General features: G+C 37.7%; 1 protein-coding gene across 4 annotated transcripts in view; it reads right to left on the bottom strand.

The window, feature by feature from the left end:
- LOC132109935 (C-terminal binding protein 1) overlaps positions 1–13,991 on the bottom strand; it is a 36,790-nt gene that overhangs the window by 21,263 nt on the left and 1,536 nt on the right. For 2 of the 4 annotated variants that reach the window (XM_059516404.1, XM_059516407.1), the window contains exons 1-2: positions 8,018–8,333; positions 2,434–2,588 (exon numbers count right to left, since the gene is read on the bottom strand). In XM_059516404.1, the coding sequence (XP_059372387.1) occupies positions 2,434–2,588; positions 8,018–8,057 (195 nt within the window). In that variant the 5' untranslated portion in view covers positions 8,058–8,333. Of the gene's footprint in view, positions 1–2,433; positions 2,589–8,017; positions 8,334–13,991 lie in introns of those variants that run through there. The other 2 variants (XM_059516406.1, XM_059516405.1) reach the window with 1 other exon arrangement.

Here is a 13,991-nt window from a genome sequence, read left to right as displayed (position 1 = left end):
AGGAAAGTATTATGACAAACACTAAAAGCCTGCAACATGATTTGCTGTTAATATGACTCAACATATTTAGTTTTCTGCTGATGACCAAAAAACACTTTACTGTATAACTTCACTAACAAAGGGTTCATGATGATAAATCAGTTTACTTGAAAATATAATCTGTGACTCTGGAGTAACACACAACATAAACAGATTTATCACAATATAACTGTGACTGATGATGAAAAACACCATTCGGTTTGACGCCCATCAAGAAAAGTCACCGCATTAAGCAGTCAGTGTCGTTTATGAGCTGCAACAGAATGAAACATAGATTTTTACAGCCATTTTTAGAAGACAGTTTTCATGTCACTTTATCATCCACTCTCCCAGAGAGACAATTGATTTTCTATCTTATCAGAAGCTCTTTTCTCTTAATAGTTTCTGTCCATTCAACAGCCATTCTGTCCAGTTAAAGCAGTCAAATAAGTAGTCTCTTTGTAGGTTTGTGGGAAGGGGCAGAAAGGGAGTGCCATCTGTCTGTGCAGCCTGGGGAGTGTTCATCGAGAATCAACCTGGCAGCCACCCAGAACCACACAAAACATGCCAACAGCAATCGACAAATCAGCAGAAAACATGCCACGTTCTGAAGGAGCACGGACGCAGCGAGAGGAAGATAATGTTTTTATGAGATGGAATTACGTGAACTGGGTTGAGACTGAGAGTGAATGATTTATGGCGACCTGCGATGGCTGGTCTTTGGTGTGTAGCCAGTTGAATGGATGGAGCAAATGGGTTTCATTTAGGTTCATGGGTAGAGTGAAAAGGAAAACTATCACTCTTGATAATACTGACAGCAGAAAATCAACAAACACACCATCAAACGGTGCACTTGCTCTTTTTTACAGCCAGTTGTATTTGATCTTTATTTGATCCACATACACTTGTATGGGTCAATAGTGCTTGTTTCCCACTACTGGCCAAAAGTAGCATTTTATTTATTTATTTGTATTATTGTATCCTTCAGATACAATACATAAGCAATTAATACTGGATGTATTGATTTTTATTTTTTTACAATTAACTGAAATTGTAATTTATTTATTTACTTATAAATTTATTTCATATTAAGTATAGTTCAATGTGTGACTCTGGAGCACAAAATCAGTCTTAAGACACTGGGGTTTATTTGTAGCAATAGCCAAAAATACATTGTATTGGTCAAAATTATAAATTTTTCTTTTATGCCAAAAATCATTAGGATATTAAGTAGAGATCATGTTCCATGAAGATATTTTGTAAATTTCCTACCAGAAATACATCAAAGCTTAATTTTTTATTAGTAATATGCATTGCTAAGAATTCATTTGGACAACTTTAAAGTTTGATTTACTCAGTATTTTGATTTTTTTGCACCATCAGATTCTAGATTTTCAAATAGTTGTTCTCGGCCAAATATAGTCCGATCATAACAAAACATACATCAATGAAAAGCTTAATTATTAATCTTTCAGATGACATATAGATCTCAGTTTCAAAAAATAGACCATTATGACATATACATATATTATATTCGATTATAAATGTCATTATAAATTGCAATCTAAAAATCTTTAGTTTTTGGTTTATCTTTGACCATATGACATTAGAGTCGGAGATTAATTCTTTGCTGAGAAACATGTCACACAGTTTTCTTAACAGATGACAAAGAGAAATGAGTTTTTTCATGATGAAACATCAGAACACGACAGATCTGATTCCGCACATCTAACTTCAACAGAGAAAATGATTGATCAAGCGAGCAAGTGAGATTGAGAAGGAAATAAATAAATCAGATGAAGTAAAGCGGGAAGGATGGCTGTGAGATTTCATCATGCTACCCAGTGAATTCATCTAATGAATCATTCTACTCACTTCTGGCAAAAACGCTCACAGCCTCATTAATATTACCCCATTGTGCAATCTACTTTTTTAGCCTGCGAGATGAAGTGCTTTTTCCATGTAACAAAGCCAAAGAGGCTCCATCATGTCGAGCCAGTGGGATCTATGATGTATTGCAGAATCATACTCTGACATACATTACATGATATATTAATCTGAATGAACCAATGGAGAAAAAAACACCACTCCACACAGTCGTAATAAATGTGTGATGCGACATTCCTTAGTGAAACAGTGGGAATTCATGAGTAGGAGTTTGTTTTATTCTTCTGGATTGGATTGGTGAAAAACAGGCTGAGATACTATTGGTTAATGTTGTTTTAGCCAACAGAAAAGACATTTCAAAGATGGAGAAAGTTACATTTGAACATTTTTGGCTTCGTTCTGAACTGTGAAATGTACATTTATTTAGCCGATGCTTTATCCGTAGCAATTTAAAACGAGAATAACACAACAACGAAAATGAAAAGTGCTACCGTACCAAAACAGCAAGTGACGTTAAGTGCTAGATACCTTCTCGTGGATCTCTTGGGTGGACTGGGCGTCACAGAAGGCCACAGTGGCCACGTCCTTTAAGATGGGCATCTCTACTGTACAGTCCCGGCCATCCAGCAGTGCCACCAGAGGACGAGGGTGCATGGGGCCATTCATTATGGGAGGCCTGATGCCTGCAGGGAGACAGAAATCACACGTTACACATCTTGATCTTGTGAGCGCTGACTGTGTAAATCTCATTTTGTCTGCATAGGTAAAGAGAATTCACTGTTGTGCGACTACATCCAAATGTTGAAATGCAATTCTAGATTTGGCTCAAGGATGCAACACAGACATTAGTTATTATGGTTAGACTCTTAAAATAAAGCAACTCAAAAACACAGAAAAAGACAACAGTGTTTATTAGCAGTCACATGATTCCTGGCTTTATTGCTAAATATAAAAAAAAATGTTGCAACTGCTGATACAGTAAAAAAAAAAGCAGTTGTGGGTTTTATATCCAATAATAAAAGACACATCAAACGGACTAATGCTGTTATTTTACCCTTTCTAACAAAGAAATGTTCATTGAGTGTTATTAACACTGATGATGTCAGCTTTTCAATTACTAGACAGTAACATTTTGCTAAATGGTTTTATGATAACAGAACTGTGATAACTAGATTGTGTAGATATATAATCAGCCAGACTCTTGATATCAATCCCTTTGTAAGAGGACTGATGGAATTATGATGAAATAGCTACACAGAGAATCTGTTTAAAGGAGAAAACAATGAATGAATGATCTCACCGTGACTGCAGCTCCAGTACCTCAAACTGTGCCGTTTAAGCTCCTAAACATTTACTGGTCTAAGACTACAAACATTTTCAGACCTGAATTATCAGTTCATAGTGATAACCCAACATACGCTGGTCAAGCTAATCAACGTCAAGCCAAATTCTCACTGAAGACCAAAATATGTTGATGCTACCATATAAAAACCACTTCAAAAGGACTTATCAGCGGCAGCCCGCTTACATAAACCACTGCAAATAATGTAATCGACTAACACTCTCAAACTACTTATTTATGGGTATATTTGAATATTTTGAAATGAACCTAAAATGAAATGTATTGTGTATTATCAATGATAATTAACTAGTTCTAAAATAATCAAAAAAGAAGAAATTACTTTTGAAAAAATAATAGATTTTAAAAACCTGTTAACCTGCACCTGGACGCCAGCGAACTGAATGCTCTTTGTTTCCACATGTCAATATTTATGAATAGATTAAATGTAACGGGACAAAATTAATCTTTACAAACTACATATCATTCTAAAGATCTAAGCCTCAAGGATCGACGACAGATCGTTTTTCAATGGAAAGCTTACAAGGAATGTATTTGCTACATTTGTGTAAGCAGTACACATCAAAACATGCATAATCAAAACGCAGTACGTACCAGATTCGTCGTAATAACGAGTCATAAACACATCCACAGCTCTAAATCCCAGTTTAGTTAGAAAGGTAAGGGTCCACTGAACAATATCCAAAAGAGCACTTTTAGTCCAACGAAGCAATAACATTGTAACATGGATGGTTATTCCTTTGTTTATGTCTCATTTCTTCAGGGACAGTATTGTTTGTGTCCGTTATGGAATAAGCTACGCTCAAAAAAACTGCATATTGGTAGTAAAAAACAGCAGGGTTTTGTAGCATACAGTGTCACTAACAGGATGAGACCATCCACAAACAAAGTTAAGATATGCAGAATATTGATTATTTTAATTCTGGTGCTCTCTCATGACGGCTGTGGCACGCTCTGTGCACCTGTCCTCTGATGGGGGTGTAACTTAGTGATTGGCTTTTTTGCACAAATACAACAATTCTTTCTTTTCTTTTTTTCTTCAATATTTTTTTTATATATGTGTGTGTGCTTTGTGGGGAATGTGGTTGTATCTGCATGATTACCATCTCTAAGAGCGCAAATCATTGTGTGATTACTGTGTGTACGACAGCTATCAGTGTGAATGCAGTCTATATGAGTGTGATTATTGACTTTAAGGGGCATTTGTATGATTATCATCTGTATAACCGGCCATCAGCATGTGATTACTGACTGTATGAGCATCTATCAATGTGAATGCTGTATTTCTAGCAATCTCAGGGTGTGCTGTAATTGGCATATAGAGTTAATTATAGTTTTTCTTATTTATTTTTATTAATCTTTTTTTATTATTCTTATTGCATTTTTCTAGTGCTCAAATAAATCACTCACACAATGTCTAAGATTCTGTCTATTGTTTTATAATTGAAAAACTATGCAGTGGTATGTTTAAAGACTAAAATATTTTGGAGAACCCTTCAATACATTTGGTATAACTTTTTGGTAAATATTTACATGGGGGGGAGGGGGACTAGATATAGTCTCAGAAAAATGGTTGCAGCAATGTAATTTTTCATGGTATCATCTTCAGATCTGAAATAGAAACTCATGAGACATGTGACTTTCAACCCATGACTTTTCATTATTGCTCCAGGTAATGATTTCATGTATTTTTATATGAAAAAAAATTTTTTTTCAATGCACTTCAGGTGTCTATAACTTTTTATCTTTTTGACCATTATCAACTCTGGATGGACAGTAAAGCCTAAAGGGTATTCTTTCCAAAGACACTCTTAAGTCAGAAACTGTTGGAATTTTAAGTTAGGTAGGTCATTTTCAGCTGTGATACCCAAAATGGGGGATGTAGGTTTAACAGGTAAAAAAAGAAAAGGCAGTGTTTGTAATGTTGATTCATCTCACAGCTGTTTGGTTTAAGTCCCTATGAAGAAAATGAATGGGAAAAGTACTTCCGGAAGCAAGGCTGCAGAAAAGGTGGGCAGTGACTGTTGTGCTGTATTGACATTGGAGATAAGTGCGCTGCTTGGCTGAGTAGCAGAAGTTGGCGCTCTGCCTAGTGTCAGTTAAAAAATCATCTACCAACGGACTTGTCAATGGAAAGTCCAAGTGTCTGTGTAAACTACTGTTCAAAGGTTCAGAAAGATTTTGGAAATGTATCTGAAAGAAGTGTCTTATGTTCACTGGAGCTACACTTGTTTGATCAAAAATACAGTAAAAACAGTTATATAATGAAATATTATTACAATGTAAAATAAATGATTTCTATTTAGATATAATTAATAATAATAATAATATATTTTATTATTACAGTAATGCAAATTACCCCAGTCTTCAGTGTTACATGGTTCTTCAGAAATCATTCTAATATGCTGATTTATTATCAGTGCTGAAACTGTTGTGCTGCATATATATATATATATTCTTTTTCTTTTTTGGGGGGGGGGCTGTGATACTTTTTTCTTTGATTCTTTGATAAGTAAAAAGTACAAAAGAACAGCATTTATTCAAAATAGGAATATTTTCTAGCAATATAAGTCTTTACTGTAATTTTTTATCCATTTAACATATCCTTGCTGAATAAAACAAATAAATTTATTTAAAAAAAGAAATAAAAAATGAACTGACCTCAAACGTTTGAATAGTACTGTATATTGTAACACAAAATTTCAATTTTCCAAAATATCCAAACAGAAAACTGTTTTTTGTTTTGTTTTTTTGTTTTGTTTTTATCAAAGAATACTGAAGAAAAAATAATCACAGGTCTCAAAACATATTAAGCAGCACAACTGTTAACAACACTGACTATAAATCAGTATATTAGAATGACTTCTGAAGGATCATGTGACACTGAAGACTGGAGTAATGATGCAGAAAAATCAGCTTTGATCACAGAAATAAATTACATTTTATAATATATCCACATAGAAAACCCTTATTTTCAATTGCTATATATTATATATATATAGTTTTTTTATTTGGTTACATTGTATATACACATCCCCCACCCCCAAAAAATAAACAAACGGTATAAAAGACATCTTAAAACCTTTAAGATAATTCAAACTTAATATCTTTCATGTGCAAATATTCAGGTAAAAATACTTAGCTATTTGTTAATGATATATATACATAACAAAAGTACAATATGTGCACCTGTGACCTCTCCCAGTTTTATCATATACAGCCTGGCAAGTGCAGACATGGTGTAATCATGCCCATAAACACACAGACACACCCACCTCTATCAGCACCACCCTCATCTTTCACACTCAGTACACATGTTTATGCACAAACAAGAGCTCTTTACCTCTGTGAAGAGATCCCTGGCTTCCAGAGAACCAGCTGTTTTCTCCATTTGTAATGAACTTTTACACCCTTAAATTATGTGTTAGTGACATCTAAACCATCCCAGCAGCATCCAGTAATCTTGTAACACAGCCACTGTTATCTCTTTTATTTCTGATTAGGACAAACTGCCAACAACATGCAATAGATGCATCCAAGCACGCACAAAAGCACGCAGATCTCGGATCAAATCCTGCGATCAAGAAAAAGCACTGTTCTGCTCCATCTTTGCATGCATGTTTCCACAGCTAGGTAAATCAAGATGCCTGCATTGGAAAACAAAAACACACACGGTAGTTCTGTCGAAATCCCTCGGCGCTCTGTTCATATTGCCCTGCCCCGAGGGTGAGCTAGATCTGTTTGAATTAGCTAGTTCATAGCAACAAGAACCAACAGGGTCAGTTTCATACGGCGTCTAAAGACCTCGACTGCCCGCGGGAGATAATTCAAGCTGACATCCCCCCTTTGTTGCCTTCTGGCGAAAATTAAAGCCAATTTCAAATCCCAGCCTCACATTCACTGTGCGACAAGAACAAAACCTGTTTTTTAATGACACGCTTTAGCTCGTCAGAGTGTTGTGAAGCTTGCTTTTTGTAATTGGTGGAAAGCCAATGCATTGTTCTCAACCCAGACTTCCAGGAAATGTGCACTTGGGATTTTTCAAAAAGGTGGAAATAGAGTCACTTGAACACTGTAACGACATTCATAGAGATTTTTAACTTTCACTAGTCGATCTCCTCTTAAAAAAATAAGACAATGAACATTTACTTTTTCATGATCAGGAATCTCTTACGAATACATGTTTATTTTAAGATATTAAATAGTTGCCCATTAGCAGCATGCACCCTGTTCTTCCTACAGCTAAGTATTCCCACTTTTGGACTCTTCTAGAATAAGAATTTCCTTCGAAGAGACTGAATTTAAGGAAGTAAGTCAAGGCCGGAACTGGAAGCCACATTTCCACTGCACAATGTGAGGGAGGGCCATAGGAGAGAGAGTCATGTCCTTGCCAACCCCTCAAATTTTCCAGAGTGGATAGTGTGTTTTTTTTTTTTATCTTTAGAGCTCGGAAAGATTAATGCAGTTAATAAAGCGAGCCATCAGAGGTCCGTAGCCCCGGCTCTCTGACGAATACTGTCTTTGAACAGGAAAGAGAAAGCAGAAAGCAAGCAATTGTGTTTGGATGAATGGTTCAGATGAAAGATAATGGGAAAGAGGGAAACGCGGAGCAGAGAGGAGGGGAGGAGGAAAGGAAGAGGGGGAGGGGAAGCCAGAACACTGTACGACAGCGAACGAACGCTCAAATATCCGCAGATATCCGTACAAGACTTTCACGTGTGGCCCCATGCAGAAGGAAAGGGAAACGTTTACCTAATGGCAAGCCTTTGTTCAGCAAATGTGAGCTTCCCATCTCTTAGGATCCGCCAGAAAAACGAGCGCGTCTCCTCAGCAAGGCATTCACCAAAATCCTCAGCATATGGCGGCTACTTCAATTTTCTTATTCCTTCTTTTCTGTGAGTAGCTAGCTTAAGGACAAACACGCGCTCGCTCCCACCCCTCCTTGTCTTTCTCTTCCTCTCTAACTCCCTCTCTCTCCCCCACTCTCTCACTTTCTATTTCGACTCTCTCACTCGGACAAACACGCATGCACACACAGAATGCAAGTGTGACTGCATTTATGGGAGTGGGAGAGCTAGAGCGAGCGAGCTAGAGAGAGAGAAACGAGCGCGAGGTGGCTACAAGAAAGACTGAAGAGGAATGGGGAGGAGTCTGTGCTCTCGCAAAATTGATCTTTTGTTTCCTGAGAGGGGGCAAACAGAAAAAAAGGATAATGGAAAATTGTGGTAGAAAAACGACTTCGGGGGAAGGAAATCTGGCTGTGCATTTCTGGTTATTAAAAATGCATGATAGTCTTTTAGAATGGAAATAAAACGACTGGAAATTATTAAGAGACAAACAAACTGGGTGGTTTTCTTTTTTTTGGTCACTTCCCACAGTAGATGAATGTTCATGGTTAATTAAACGCCTCTGACAGCCATGGTTCTGGGTTATTTAGCTCTCAGAAAACCAATTACTGAATCCTACAGTCTTGACGGGCAGCTCAGAGATGTCTCCAAAAATAAATAGAGACAAAATAAGTACAAACAGGGTCAGGGCCCACAAGTCACTCTGTTAAAAACAGCAGTGGATGGACAAAATGTTAATCAGCACAAATGTGTGAACATGTCAATCCGAAACCATTTCACTACTTTTCTCACGTTTTCAAGAGTCATTTTGGCCTTTTGCTTAATGAGTCATTTGCTTTAAGTGCTAAAACAGAAACTGTTGTGTGTCTTTCACTGCTGCAGCATAAAAAAAAACAGGTTTACATTATGAAACACTTTAGTTAGCCACAAAACAGTAACACGTTATGACTAAATGAGCGGCGTTGGAGGCTGTTGTATATATATACACATGCACACATATTCATATTCTGAACTAATGCAACAAGTCATGGAGCTGCTCTGCAACTGTAACCAACTATTACATCGTCATTACTCTGGAAATGTGTGGCACGGCTCCTCAAAACTACACAGCCCCCATTAAAACCAACAAAGCTGTCTACACCGGAAGTAGCCGGCTAATTTGCAAAATAGATTTCTGCTCAGTGTGGGAATGAGTTATTAAATCACACATAAATTGCAGTATAAACAGTACAGTTGAATCTCTACCAGTTGGCACAGTACATATTAGTTATATTTTCAAACAATTTTTATTTGAACTTTTATACTAGAATAAGATCTTGCCCCAAAGACTTCCACCGCTAGATAATCACTACATGAACATGTTTGCATTTTATTTTAAAAACTTAGTAATCAGTCAAAAAATAAATTCTGTGGCAATCAGAGATGCTGCCAATCAGCCTGGGCTGTGTTTCCCAAAAGCATCGTAAGCTTAAGTTGATCGTAGCTCCATCGGTTTCAATGGGTCGACGATGTACTTAAAGGGTTGGTTCACACAAAAATGTAAAGGTAAGAAAAACATCATCAAAGTAGTCCATGTGACATCAGAGGGTCAGTTAGAATTTGTTGAAGCATCAAAAATACATTTTGGTCCAAAAATAGCAAAAACTACGACTTTATTCAGCATTGTCTTCTCTTCTGTGTCTGTTGTGAGAGAGTTCAAAACACTGCAGTTTAGTGATATCCGGTTCGCAAACGAATCACTCGATGTAACCAGATCTTCTTGAACCAGTTCACCAAATCGAACTGAATCGTTTGAAACGGTTCGCGTCTCCAATACGCATTAATCCACAAATGACTTAAGCTGTTAACTTTTTTAATGTGGCTGACACTCCCTCTGAGTTCAAACAAACCAATATCCCGGAGTAATTCATTTACTCAAACAGTACACTGACTGAACTGCTGTGAAGAGAGAACTGAAAATTAACACAGAGCCGAGCCAGATAACGAACGAAAGATTGACTCGTTCTCGAGTCAAGAACCGGTTGCATCGGTTTTCGGATCACCAGTAGTTCTTTCGGACAGTTTGATTCAATAAACCGGTTGAAGAAAACGGTTCACAAGTTCTTTTGTGCTCAACGTAATGACGTTATTTGCAATGATTGCCCTTGATTCAAGCCTTCAGTTTACCCACGCTCATAACACTAGCACAGAATTAGGGCTGGGTATTGTTCAAAATCTTTCGATCCGGTGCCAATTTCGATAGCTAAGTTTCGATACCGGTTCCTAACGATACCATATGTTTTAAAATCCATTTCAACATCAACACAAATACATTAAACACAAAACTTTTATTTTTCACCTTAATTAAAACAAATTCTGGTAACACTTCACACTCAGGATAACATTATTAATACAACTGGTTGTGCTTTTTGGATAGGGGTGCGCCATTCAGGGGCGGACTGGGACCAAAAAGTTGCCCTGGACTTTCTGGCCCACAGCAGCCCACCACATCATAACGCAAACGCCCCTGTTTTGATGTCATTTATTAATTTAATATTTAAGTAAAGAGTTTGGGGATTTTAACCAATAGGGCAACTGATCCTCCATTGAAAAAAAAAAGAACAGCAGCTGTTCATTTAGCGACTCCTAGTGAGCGATACATGCTCATCAAGACACAAACATTCTTCTAGAACTCACACTTTGCATTCAGTTAGCAGATCCATATGAATCATGCATGAAATAGAAGTTTATAAACTCAAACGATAGCTTTATGTGCTTTACAGATGAACTTGAAGTCTTTATTCATTCAAGATGTTCAATAATAGATAATCTTTGGCTCGGTAATACAAGTTCATGATCCGATTAGTGAACCGATGATTCTTTTGAGTCAATCTTTTAAAATAATTATTTATTTTGTTTAACGAAACCAGTGTGGAAACCAGTGTTTCACAAACTGGATATATCTGAGGTGCAGGGCTCGTAAAATCGCTAGCCCAACGTCCCGGGGCTAATGTGTTTTCCAGTCCGATGGGCTATCGTGAATAGTGATGTACAATTCCTAACTTGATTTGCGTTGTTCACTCGCTTGAAGGGGTGAAACGGATCGTAGCTGCTCGTTTGCACTTGTTTCTAAATATTGCTGATTCAAGCGTTTTAAACAATTCACGCGCGTTCGGGGCTTGCGCTCACTCATTCAAAGCACGCGCTGCGAGCAGCATTTCAGACAATGCGCGTACAGAGAATGAATTCATCTTTCGCATATCGTAACTTCTGAATGAACACATACACACACAATTATAGCAAAATAATTGTGTCTGCATGTATTCTCGTAAACACAGTCGGTTATGTTTTAAGTGAACGTATACAGTGGCCTGCTGCTTAGAGAAATTCGCTGTACCAGATAAATCTGTCTCTCTCTCTGTTTTTGGTGGACGGCCAATCAAGGCGAATTAGGTCCTTACATGCATGTATGCTACAAGCTTACACAGACACAGCCTCTTGGCAAAAAAAAAAAAAAAACGCCACTTGGCTTTGGGAACCGAAATCTGGCACCGAAAAATAAAAAAATTTTCGATACTCATAGTATCGAAGTTTTTCGTTCGATACCATAAAGGCATCGAGAATCAGTTCAGAATCAATCACCAAAAGAATCAGTTCGGTTCAGACGCGCTGTGTGTCGGTCTGCTTCACGCTGAATCACACATGCGCAGTATCATCAGCTCCTCGGTTCTCGAATCGGACGCATCTGACAGAAACGCTTCTTGACTAGAGAACGAGTCAATCTTTCGGCTCGGCTCTGTGTTCATCTTCAGTTCTCTCTTCACAGCAGTTCAGTCAGTGTACTGTTTGAGTACATGAATTACTCCGGGATATTGGTTTGTTTTAACTCAGAGGGAGTGTCAGCCACATTAAAAAACTTAACAGCTTAAGTCATTTGTGGATTAATGCGTATTGGAGACGCGAACCGTTTCAAACGATTCAGTTCGATTTGGTGAACTGGTTCAAGAAGATCTGGTTACATCGAATGATTTGTTCGCGAACAGGATATCACTAAACTGCAGTGTTTTGAACTCTCTCACAACAGACACGGAAGAGAAGACAATGCTGAATAAAGTCATAGTTTTTGCTATTTTTGGACCAAACTTTATTTTCAATGCTTCAACAAATTCTAACTGACCCTCTGATGTCACATGGACTACTTTGATGATGTTTTTATTACCTTTCTGGACATGGACACAGTTTCAATGGAGGGACTGAGAGCTCTCGGACTAAATCTAAAATATCTTAAACTATGTTCCGAAGATAAATGGAGGTCTTACGGGTTTGGAATGACATGAGGGTGAGTTATTAATGACATAATTTAGATTTTTGGGTGAACTAACCCTTTAAGCTTACAATGCTTTTGGGAAACAGCCCTAATCGATTACTTTATATTTGCAACGCTTTGTTCTGAAGCTATATTTAATTCACCCTAAATAAATAAATGCATTTAAATGTAAAAAATATTATGGAAAAACGCTATGGAATCCATCAACTTTTCTTCTTTTGTGTTCAACAGAAGAAAGAAACTCACACAGGTTTGGAGCTATCCCTTTAACATACAATCATTACAATTTATTATTAATTTGTACTTATTTTAAAAAGGACATAACGTCAGTAAACTCATTAATTATTAAGAAAAAACAGATCAAGAATCGTTTAAGAATCTTGAGGTGCCTAAAGAGTCCCATCACTAACATAAACGGTTAAAACATACTTATATAATCGCTGAGTTTTCACAAAGCATTTGTAGGTTAACTCACTCCACCTCTAAAGGCTGAAGGCTACATACTGTATGTTGAGTGATGTACTGTACTAAATTTCTGCTATCTGCCAGGCCTCGACTGCTCTGTGTGAATAACAAGCCAGGCTGGGAACACAGACACACTGTATCTTGTGTGTGTGCGCTCCAGTGGAGAAGTCAGATGGATTGGCACTCAAGCAGAAGAGCCCCATTCTTTATGAATTCATTAGCTGTGGTCAGGACCTCAGGGGAGCGCTGGTTTTGGCAAGTGAAGCGCACAGTATGCGTCACGTATGTGATCCGAGCTCTTCGGCCACACTGAATAAGCTGGCTAATCACTCCTGCACCATAAAACGGCCTCTCGTGCATTGATCCAAAAGGAAGATGAATGGAAAATCCATGATTTGTTCAGAAAAAGCCAGGTTTGACTAGCCAACTCATTAAACCTAAAGTAACTAGTTTTATTACTTAACATAACATTCCAGTCACCAGACGACAGAAAATGCTATCTAACGAGTTATAACAGATCTGTAATAACAATAATCGCCACACCACACAAACTTGTGGTACAACTTGTTCTCTAAAGCAATATTTCAAGTCATTAAGCAAGTCAGAATTGAACTAACGTAAATAAAGAGCTGCTCAGTTTTGCTACTGCAAAATCCTAATAGGAATACATCTTCTCAAAACCCAACCAGGCATGTTTCCTCATTGTAAAACAGCGCAAGGACATAACAAGGTGAAAACCATCTCAACACCAGACCGCACATCCACCACAGTCGAATCAATTCAAGAGGACAGCTGGGAAAAGAGCCTGTCAGAGGACACGATCTATGACGAATGAGGAATATCTCAAACCACACCAGTGAAAACCTCAAAAACCCATTGAAAAAGACAATGAAACAGGGAAAAATAGAAGTGAGGAGAGGCAAAGAGTATAAGAAAGATGCCTCTGAGAAAGATTACACTGCTTTAGATACACACTGCTGCTGCTGCCGCCTCCCTGCCAGCGCACACACACACACACACACTGCAGCGTGGCGAATGGGTAAACTCCCTCACATCGCCTATCTTGAAGGAAAGGGGGTGCACGGATAACATTTCCCTAAATAAATTC

The sequence above is a fragment of the Carassius carassius genome, chromosome 29 (genome assembly GCF_963082965.1).
Source record: "Carassius carassius chromosome 29, fCarCar2.1, whole genome shotgun sequence".
In the NCBI taxonomy this organism is placed as follows: Eukaryota; Metazoa; Chordata; class Actinopteri; order Cypriniformes; family Cyprinidae; genus Carassius; species Carassius carassius.
Note: the sequence above shows the minus strand (reverse complement) of the source record. Positions and strands in the feature narration are given on the sequence as shown.